This window comes from Hakea prostrata, chromosome 1 (genome assembly GCF_041222555.1).
Source record: "Hakea prostrata isolate BN-2017 chromosome 1, UWA_Hpros_2, whole genome shotgun sequence".
NCBI classification, from domain to species: domain Eukaryota; kingdom Viridiplantae; phylum Streptophyta; class Magnoliopsida; order Proteales; family Proteaceae; genus Hakea; species Hakea prostrata.
The window spans coordinates 57,520,385-57,531,341 of record NC_142600.1 but is presented as its reverse complement, the minus strand read 5'-3'; the positions used below and the strand labels follow the sequence as shown (position 1 = coordinate 57,531,341).

Here is a 10,957-nt window from a genome sequence, read left to right as displayed (position 1 = left end):
GAGGGCGAGGACGAGGTAGAGGTCGTGGTCGCATTGTCGCATTGTAGGGGCAGAGGTCGGGTTCCTTCGAGCCTAGACAGAGGTTCGGAGACCGGACATGTTCAACACACCTCGAAGCCGAGTTTTTGTACGAGGCCTACTTCAGCCATCGTAACATCGAGTTGGGACGTCTACTTCACCTACGCCAGCTCGTAGTCTTTAGGATTCGGCAGAGATTCGACACGTTGCAGTGGACTCATCTCTTCACCGAGGATCCGCCGGGTATACCCGGAGCTAGTGAGGTTGTTCTTCAAAGCAACCTTACCTACACGAGAGGAGGCTCGAGGTCAAGGACATCCACTTAGACTTGTCCTCGGGAGCAGGGGTCTTCCGGACTCGATTCGCTTTTCCACCCGAGCACCGGCTGAGATCTTGCAGGTTCCTTACTATCCACAAGAAGGTGTGTGTGGATACCGCAGGAGCAGGGTTTGGACAGCCATCCGATGCGATACGAGCTTCACGAGATATGCTCTACGCTATGGGATAGTCGTCGATGCTTCACTCCGTGGACCAGCGGACGGATGACGGATTCTCGCACGAATTATCGGTCGCATAGTCGGCCGAAACATTATGCCGAAGGCCGGACATCACCATCGGGTCACGGTGATGGAGGCCTTAGTCATCTACCGCATCTACATGGGCTTCGAGATCGATCTCTCCTACATCATTCAGCAGGTCATGCCGGACTTGGTTCTGCGGCCTAGCATGCGGAACCTTTGCTATGGGAGGCTACCGACCTTGATCTTCGTGCATTTCGGGGTGAGTTTCGAGGATACACCAATGGATACCGGTTCACGTGGGATACTTCATCGGGACTCGGACCATTCGTCGATGAGACTGCAGCAGCCCGAGAGATCTCCCGGTCCGGAGGGTTAGGATGATGAGGAGTCGGAGGATGAGGATCGGAGTCGGAGGATGGAGGAGAGGATATCGGTCCCGATAGTGATGATCAGGCCGGAGACGATCTGAGATGCACGAGGCTGAGCCGGTGCATCACGAGTTTCCTTCATCACACTTCGAGGCGGTGGCCCTTCACATGCGCTTCTAGAGACTTCAGATCTTGGGGCACAGATGAGATCGATGACTTCCATGCTAGAGAGGATGGAGGTCGGACAGAGCAGATGTATGAGAGGATGGAGTCACGACAGGATAGGATAGAGCATCGGGTGACTCAGCTAGCGGAGGAGTTCGGAGCATACGAGAGATCGGAGAAGATCACCTAGATAGACTGTACCCTAGGATTTCCATTTATGCATTTCGGATGTAATCGTGTGAAAAGCTTTTGAAATTAATGAAGTTCATTTTGTTTCACTTAATTATTGTATATTATGCACCTTTCTTTTATTTGCATTAGTGACATTTGTTTAAGTATAATTATGGTATGTTATTCGAAAATGTTCTCATATGCTTCATAGGTTAAGTTTCTAATCCAAGTGTTCTATTATTCACTTCTAAGAGTAGAGGAGTCATTTCAGATCAATGACTCAGGAATGTTCAGTTATTGTTTTTTGTGGTTAGGATTTCCTCGAACCTTGGGCTTTGATACCAATCTGTTACATCCTCCCAGCCGGTACCCTATCTGGCATACCCGAGAGTGTGATCCACAGCCTGAAGATCAGGTATCGAGTAATCAACCTCCCACATAAACAATAACATAATCATGAACAATAATAATAAAAGTGCGGAAGATAAACCATAGATCCAAATAAGGAAAGAATGAATCATATATAAATCAGAGTACTAGATATAATCAGAGTGTCTAAATCAGATATGTAAAGTGAGGCAAAATCCCACTCTACAACCAGCGGAAAAGTAGTTCTAAAAGAGAATAAGCAAGATAAAATCTAATCCCAATAGCAGGTACAATGGGTAACTAAATTGTTCTCAACTTTATAGACAACATCCCTATAAGTATAAATCTCATAAACAGCACAAGGGCGCTTCCACTCTATGGTCGGACTAAGCATCGTACGGAGCATAACCACTCGCGGGATCTTCAGTGTAATTGTTGTAACCGCAATCACCTTCCTGGAGATATGCCTCTTCTCCTTGCGCTTCTTCATAGGGGCCGTCATGATATTCAGAACCTGTAGAATAGTCTAACAAACATTGTACAATAAAGGAATGAGTTTCAAAGAAACTCAGTAAGGCAGTTAAATCCATAATAACATAAATGGCAGGATTTCAGAACAAACATAAATGCAATATGGTATGAAACAAACTATGAATGTATGAATCTAACTCTATATATGCTGGTCTCTATTGGCAGACATGCTTTAAGTCATAGCACCGTACTTCTTTAGGAAGGTCTCAATCACTCATCATCAGTTGGTAATGGGTCCGGCATCCCTCGGGACATTCCATGGCTGGGGGTATAAGTCACCACTCTCTCACATAACCATTGGTTTAAGTACCGGCGCATGTCAGGGTAAAGCCTAGCCAAATGCAAGTCTTCTACTTAGTTACATCAAGTCAGATCCAGATACGTCCATTCCTCGTCCCTGACGATCCTTTCCGGTATCCTTCACACTAGAGTCCTCATAGTCCCTGACTACGGACTCATCAACCCTACTGGTCATCCACATATGGTAAACGGGAAGCTCTCACGTCCCCTCATGGATTGGTTATCGGTCTTGAGCGCCCGTGAGCCCAAGTCTATCCATATGCAACCCTCCAATAAATGGCCCCCACAATGTGATTCCTGTCCTCTCACGGGTTGGTTACCGGTCTTGAGCGCCCATGAATCCCCATTGCTACCACGGGTCGTTCGGTCTCAATACCCCTCCGATTAGGGTCTGACATAACGGGACATCCTAGCCAAACACTACTAGACAGTCCTAGATATGTCATCCAACAGTTTAGGAAGGTGTCCAGAGGGCATCTCCGGAAACATCCCATAATATTCCCGTAGTTGTCCAAGGATAGAAGTGTCAAAAGGACACCTCTCCTTTCGAAACCATACTTAAGCATACACATGCATCAATTCATATCATCACATATATGGTAACTTCATATATGGAAAGAAATCAATAATTACAATCAATTTGTATCTAACTGGTAAGTAAATCATACATGAGTCAATTCAATATGAATAAGTAATGCTACTGATATCAAGACAGTACCACAGTAGTATAGCATTATAAGAAAATAATTAAAGAAATAACTTAACATGATTCAAATATAGAAACTAAGATATGCAATTTATGTTGTTAAAGAAGTAACCATCCTTACCTTTTATAACTCGCAAAGGAATCCTATGAAATCAAGTAAGATCTTGACAAACTTGAGAAGAAGGTCCTAAACAAGTGTATACAACATATTAGGAAAGATCCCTAACAGAAAAGATACCAAAACATCCAAAACAGACCAATTCTGGAGTTGCTGTACTCATTGGTCGAGTGGATTGGTCGACTGGTCCAGTCGACCAATCAGTCGACCAATACAGACAGTAGCCTATAATTGATGATACTGTGCTGAAGTAAAGGAGGGGGCAGAATTTGTTCCTGGGTTGATGGCAGCAAAGGATCGAGTAGAGAGTCCAGGTGATGTTGATTTAATGTGTGTATTGTTGCTCTTGGGAGGATAACCGTGTTACTTAAAACAACGGGAATCTGAATGGCCGTCCATGCCACAAAAATCATAGTGATATATAGGCTTCTTACCATTTTTAGAATGTGTACGAGGAGCAGTGGCTACAAGGGCAGATTGATGCAATGATGGATTCGGTAACTCATGGAGGGAGCGATGACGCTCCTCTTGCAATAGAAGAGAATAAGCACGATTGATGTTAGGCAAGGGTTCCATCAAAAGGAGTTGACTTCAAACAGAAGAATAAGAATCATTAAGGCCCATTAAAAATTCAAGTAAGCAATCTTGTCGTTGAAGATCAGTGTGTTTTGACAAAAGACCACAAGTGCAGGGTGGGAAAGAGTTGTATGAGTCGACTTCATCCCAAAAGCCCTTGAGAATAGTATAATAAGATGCCAAAGAAGAGGTTCCTTGATGATGATTAAAATGCTACGTCGGATCTCAAAAATTCGATGAGCATTTTTTTGAGAAAAACGATCACGAAGATCATCCCAAACCTCGTGGGCAGTAGAGATGTAAAGAATGCTATTAGCAATATCAGGTGAGAGAGCATTTAGCAACCAAGAAAGGACCATGCTGTTGCATCGTGTCCATGCGTGAAGTTCCAAAGAATCAGCGGCGGGTTTAGGTAAGGAGCCATCGATAAATGCAAGCTTATGTTTGGCCTCAAGAGCCATTCGCATTGCACGATTCCAAGTGGGATAATTATCGCCGCGTAAAAGTTGCGTGACGAGTATAGCACCAGGATTATCCGAATGATGTAGAAAATATGGAGAAGAACCATCAAAGTGGATGGAAACAGCATTAGTGGAAGCAACAACAGCTGTAGCAAGAGCATTGATAGATGGATCCGTCATTGTAAAGGCAGCGGAAAGAAAACAACAACGTAGGGATCGTTGACTGCTCTTGAAAAAAAATAGCGTCACTTGAAAAGGTTTGGATCGTCCTAAACTGATACCATGTTAAGATGATTTTGTGTAGGAGCGATTTTGTATTACTTCTTCATGTATATATATAATACAATCAAGTAAAGAATAAAATAAATGTAACATGCTATACATAAGGAAAGAAATTATTTGCAACGGTCATATAATCTAAGATCTCCAATGGTCATATTATCTCCAACGGTCATATTCTCAAAAGATCTCCAACGGTCATATGATGGCTAATAATCACTGATATAGCAAATTTTGAGTTGGGAAGCTGTTGAGAAACCAAGATTTCGGTTTGATTTGTAAGTCATAATCTTTTGTATGTGTGCACCGTATTCTGTATGGGGTTCCGGTGAGTTTAGGTATATTGGGTGCAACTGCCAATGTGGAATGAGTAAATGTGAAATATGATGCAATTAGATTTGGTCAGAAAGCTCCTTTCCAGAACCATGAACAAGAGCATCTATAACCCAGAATTTGTACATGAATGATGTCTCATTTGCATTTAATGATTACAGGTTCTTATTCTGGTTTTTATGCCCACAGGTCCAAACTAGTCGTTTTCCCCCATCTGGTATATCCATTAGTACAGAACTTAAGGTTGTATATCATGCTACAACTTGATTAGCTATGACCTGAAGGAAAGACATGTCTCTTTAATAGGAGTGAGGATTTCAAACACAAACCCATATATGTGGAATGGAGCTTAAATCAAAAGCATAAAGCATGACACTGTTTTTCCCTTGCACATTTTTTCATGTAAATGGAGCGGTTTATGTTCTGTGAACACACATTGTATGACAAACATATCAGATATGCTTCTCAGAAAGCCAGAGCTGATGTATGGGAGAGAATAAAAGGCTGACTTTAGGATATGGATTGATCTGCAGTAAGAGTGATGAGCTTAACATATGGAGCTGGATTTGCCTTGATAAATATTAACACATGTAGTGGTCATGATTCTATATGAAATCATCTGATTTTTCCTTGTGTGTTTCAGGTATGGAAAATGAATCCAATTTGCTTCTCTAGAAACTTGAATTGATGCAGAAGTGAATGAGAAAGCTGATTTGTCAAGCCAGAGGGTATGAACTTGATGCAACTGATATCCAAGTCTGTCGAACAGTTGTTCCTTTATTAATTTCAGTTTTTTCTGTTTATAAACATTCTTATAAAACCAATACCGGGCTCTGTTGGTTTCCTCCTCTTATATGACTTAAATATCAAGCTTTTTCCCATAGTTATTTGTTGGTTTATTTACATGTGTTTAGTCATGAAGGCTTGCATTCATAAAGGGTCTAAATTTTGAGCTTAACAAAGAGATACTTCAATTTTAAACTTGTGGTTTTGGCTAATTGCAACTAGGATTTCCAGAGTATATAATCTTCATTTTTCTGTTTTTCCTTTTTCATTCTAGGAGAATAAGTGATCTAAAACCTATTCTACTCCTTGTACCTAATCACATGGATAGAGAAGAAGGCTTGAACCTGATCCTAGCTTCAAATGATGTTTTCCATGGTTGTTTTTGCAGTTTTACCAGATTTGGTGGTTGCTGGTAATATGCAGAGTGAGACATTGGATATAGCTGGGATTGTTTGTCAAAAGATGATAGGAACGGGCCATTTTTCCTTGGATGTATTTATTTTCTTGATTGTTTTACAATATTGTTCTTTGTTTTCTATTTTGGTACATGAAAAACAATGCATACATATTTGGATTTTGATAATTTAAAATGTTACTTGTCACTCCAGGTGTATGTTTCTTCTAGATTAGGATGATTTAATAAGAAAATAAAAATAAAAAGTATTTCTGGCGACGGTTTTACTTCAACAGTCACTAAAAAAGTATTTGGGCCTACCAAAACTCCAAAATAACGTAGTAGCCAAACAACTTTTCGACCGTCGCCAAAAATGTCATTTTCGGCGATGTTTACAAGGAACCGTCGCCAAAAATAATTTCCCAGTTGATGCTCAAAACCAGTCGCCTATTTTCCATGACGGTAGTATAGACGACGGATGCGGTGACAGTAAGTAAGTTTAGCATTTTATTTTTGGCAATGGTTTTATTGTTTTCGGTGATGGTTTGTGACACGGAAGTTTCCTACCCGACCGGGTTAGACCCGTCCGGGGCTCCGCATACCTTAAGTCAGGATAAGAACCGACTAGCTCGATCAAGGCGTAACACATGCTGGACTAATATAACAACCGTTCTCAATGGAGAAGGTCAACCCAATTACTGATCTAGCGGGACAAAGACATGGAGGCATAATCTCAGGAGAAACAACAGCCTCCGTCGGGTAGACTTGCCAAATACGTAAAAGGTAACACTTACAGTATAAGAAGAAGGACATACCCCTCCGATAAGCATCCAATACATTCTGAGCACAGTCTTGTGTAATCCGTGCACGGGACCTTAATCTGTTCACCTTCTGACTTAGCCATTGGAGGCGGTTGCCCGGTATTCTAGCGGGCCCGTATCTAACCCTTTTTTGTAGGACTCATCATCTTCAGCACGAGGGGAGGTTTAGTCGGGAGCAGCATAGTATAACTGTGACGCATCAGTTTGGCACCGTCAGTGGGAACGACAGTTTCCAAGTCATGGTGAGACGAGCAAACAATGGGCGTACTCGATAGGAAACCGCCGGGGATGACCATCACCAGGACGATCAAACGCATCAAGAAGAAGGGGACGAACGCTCGATCCAAGTGGAACAAGATCCTCCTGAGGACAACCTGATTCTAGAAAACCCGCACAGGGAAGGTACGTCTAAAGGTCCTCAGGGACATGATGCTACAGCAGATGTAGACAAACTTCAAAAGGGCATGCTCGAAATGCAAGGAGTGCTGAGGGACTTGGTTCATCAAATTGGAGTGGAACAAGGCCCAAGGCAAAACACTCAGGCAGGAAGGTTACTAAGGGCTTTCCAGACAACCAGAGGATCCCGACCGAAAAGGGGTATCCCTAGAGGGAGACAGGCTGAAGGTCAAAGATCAATTCACAATGGACCTGACCATCGCCAAAAAACTCCGAACGGGACCAGGATCAGTGCCTTGGATCGTATTTCAGTACCTTCTAAAACTCGATCTTTGCCTCAAAGGAGTAATCAGGAAAACTTTGAGCATCAAGGTGAAAGTCACCTGCAACAAGCCCAATCGAGAATGTCAGTTGCACGAACGCATTCTCACCGGGAGGATACCACTGAATCTGATGGAGTAAGGCAAAATCGTCTTTGTAAGAGGATGGCGGAGGTCGAGCGCAAGTTGGAAGGTCGAGATCATGACGAGGATCTGGACGTGGTTAATCGGGAACCTTTCTCAGATGAAATCATGAACATGCCACTTCCTCAGAATTTCATTATGCCAGCCTTCACACCTTTTGAAGGGAAAACCAACCCAAAGGAGCACATAAGCTACTTCAAATCAGTAATGACTGTCCTCGGGCGAGAGGACGAGTTGCTCTGTAGAACATTCCCGGCTTCACTAAAAGGACCAGCCATTAAATGGTTCAGCAGCTTGCAGCCGGGATCCATCAACAATTTTAGGGAACTTGCTCAAAAGTTCATTGCCCGATTAAGAAGCGCGATCGGGAGCAAGAAGACATCTGACAGTCTATTTGCCATAAGGCAAGGACGAAATGAATCGATTCAGAATTTCCTAAAACGATTCGATGAAGTAGCCATCAAGATCGAGGATCTAGACGACCAAGTCGCCTACAATGCACTCTGGAGTGGAATTACGCACCAAAGACTGTTAGAAGTCCTCTTGACAGACAAACCCAAGACGTACGGGACATTGTTGCGAAAGTGCCAGAAGCAGGCTAGCGTTTAGAAGTGATAAGCGCTCGAGTGAAAGCTGATCGAGATAGAAGACCAGATCGGGACACTGAGAAGAATTCCCCGAATGATAGAAATCAAGGATCAAAGAGTAGATGGAAACGCGATCAAAGGCGGGAAAGTTACACTCCCCTTAATGCTAAGCCATCAGAGATTTTGATGAACATTTGGGACAAGAAATCTTTAAAGTGGCCTGGGAAACTGCACTCTCTTCTAGAGGATCGGGGCATGACAAAATATTGTCGCTTCCATAAAGATTATGGACATCACACAGACAGTTGTCGAATCTTAAAGTTAGAGATCGAGAAATTGATCCAAGAAGGCAAACTTGGCCAATATGTGCGGAGACCTGGGAAGCCTCGTGAAAGTTCATCCGAACCAAAAAGAGAGCCCGATCGCCTTGCCCGACGGAAGTAGCTAAAAAAGCTGACAAAGGAAAAAAGAGAAGGTAGATCGGGAGGAGTCACCAGTTTATGTTATAATGGGTGGCCCAACTATGGAATCAATCAGGAAGGCAAAGCAAAAAGCATGGTTCGTAGGGGCTGTGCATCTACCAAGAAAGAGGCAAAATCCAGCGTGCCTGGAGCCCATAACATTCTCAGATGAGGACCTGAGCGGATTCATAGTACCGCACGATGATGCAATCATCATCAAAGTCAAAATTGCAAATCGAGAGGTTCACCGAGTCTTGATTGATACAGGATCATCAGTTGATCTAATATCTTATGAGGCTTTCAAAAGACTCAAGATAGCTGATGATCTATTGACCCCTTCATCAACTCCTCTTTATGGTTTTGCAAGATCTTCGGCGATAGTGGAAGGAATGATCCACCTAGATCTACGGATCGGGAAGTCACCCCGAGACACACTAGTTCGAGTCAACTTCATGGTCATAAAGGACTTGTCAGCTTACAATGTGATCTTGGGACGACCAACGCTTAATGCACTTGAGGCAGTTGTGTCTCCCCGACACATGAAACTCAACTTCTCGACCGATGCAGGGGTTGGGGAATACAGTTCTGATCAATCTACCTCCCATCAATGCTATGTGAATTACTTGAAAGAGAAACGGAGGTCAGAGAGTTCGGGAAGCGCCTTGACCATTGAAGTCCATGATGATCGAGACGAAGAAAGCATGCAAAGAGCAGAACCAGTCGAGAAACTGGAGAGAATTCAACTCAGCCAGTCTCTTCCCGATCGTGGGACATTCATTGGATTAGAACAACCCGACAAATTCAAGAAAGAACTGACCAATTTCTTATGCGACAATGCTGATATCTTTGCGTGGTCCGCAAGTGACATGCCCGGGATAGACAGTCGGGTAGCAGAACCCAAGCTCTGGATCCAGAAAGATGCTACCCCGGTCATTCAAAGAAGGAGAAATTTTGCGATTGAAAAACATGAGGCAATCAAAATAGAAGTTGAAAAACTTGAAAAATCAGGCTTCATTGAACCAATCGAATGCCCGACTTGGTTGGCCAATGTGATAATGGTCAAAAAGGCAAATGGGAAGTGGAGAATGTGTACTGATTACACGGATCTAAACAAAGCTTGCCCGAAGGACTATTATCCTCTCCCTAGGATTGATCTTTTAATTGAGGAAACCGCTGGACATGAAGTTCTTAGCTTTATGGATGCTTACTCGGGGTATAACCAAATCATGATGAGTCAGGAAGATGAAAAGCATACTTCTTTCATGACCAATCGGGACTGTTACTACTACCGAGTAATGCCATTCGGGTTGTAGAACGCAGGGACAACTTATCAAAGGGTTGTTAACAAAATATTCGAACACCAGATCGGGAGGAACATGGAGGTGTATGTTGATGACATGCTCGTAAAGAGCCTTGTTCGGGCCCTACACTTGGCAGATCTTGAAGAAACTTTTGACATTTTGAGAACTTATCAAATGCGTCTAAATCCGGAAAAATGCACCTTTGGAGTTTCCTCCGGGAAGTTCCTCAGTTTCATGGTTTCCCAAAGAGGGATCGAAGCTAATCCCGAGAAGATCTAGACATTGATCGGAATGCAATCTGGTAATTTGTTACTTGTTCTTTTTCCTTTTTTCCAAATGCAACCATGAAGTATGTAAAGTTATTTGCAGCATGTTTTTATCTTTTTCTTTCTCCCAATCTCCCACTCTTCCTTATTTGTCTCTTTGTTTACATTAGGTAAGAGTCCTCTCATATATTATCCCTTTGCATGTGATGCGTCCAAAATCTGCTCAGCCCTTAGATCTCCTCGTGATGACCTGCAAAACGAAAGCGTCAGACGTGGCCCAACTGCTGGGGTCGGGAGTCCACCTCCGAAGGCTAAGTCAGTTGATGAACTTAATCACAAACGGCTCTGCTAGAAGCACAGAGCTAAGGAATGAAGAACTGGGAAAGGTGATCTAGATCGTAAGCCTCTGATAGTTTACGTCTACCAGTGTGTATGTGAATCTCCCTCTTCCTTTCACCTCGTAGGCAAGTGAGGTTTAGATAGAGTGTACCTTCGAATCTCCTTCGTTGGATGTACTCGAGCCTTCTTCGGGTAGTCGTTGGATCTTAATAGTTAGATCCGTTGA

General features: G+C 43.1%; 1 protein-coding gene across 1 annotated transcript; it reads left to right on the top strand.

The window, feature by feature from the left end:
* Window positions 1–8,872: 8,872 nt before the first annotated feature.
* LOC149029181 (uncharacterized) lies at window positions 8,873–10,405 on the top strand. Its single transcript, XM_089142504.1, has 2 exons — window positions 8,873–9,796; window positions 10,190–10,405. The coding sequence occupies exons 1-2, from the start codon at window positions 8,873–8,875 to the stop codon at window positions 10,403–10,405; spliced, it is 1,140 nt and encodes a 379-aa protein (XP_088998630.1).
* The last annotated feature ends 552 nt before the right edge of the window (window positions 10,406–10,957 follow it).

Bases quoted from the DNA above. Each gene is read 5' to 3' on its own strand.
- LOC149029181 (XM_089142504.1), top strand. From the start codon at position 8,873: ATGGGTGGCCCAACTATGGAATCAATCAGGAAGGCAAAGCAAAAAGCA. The intron at 9,797-10,189 runs GCAATCAAAATA...TTCGAACACCAG, and splicing joins TTGCGATTGAAAAACATGAG to ATCGGGAGGAACATGGAGGT.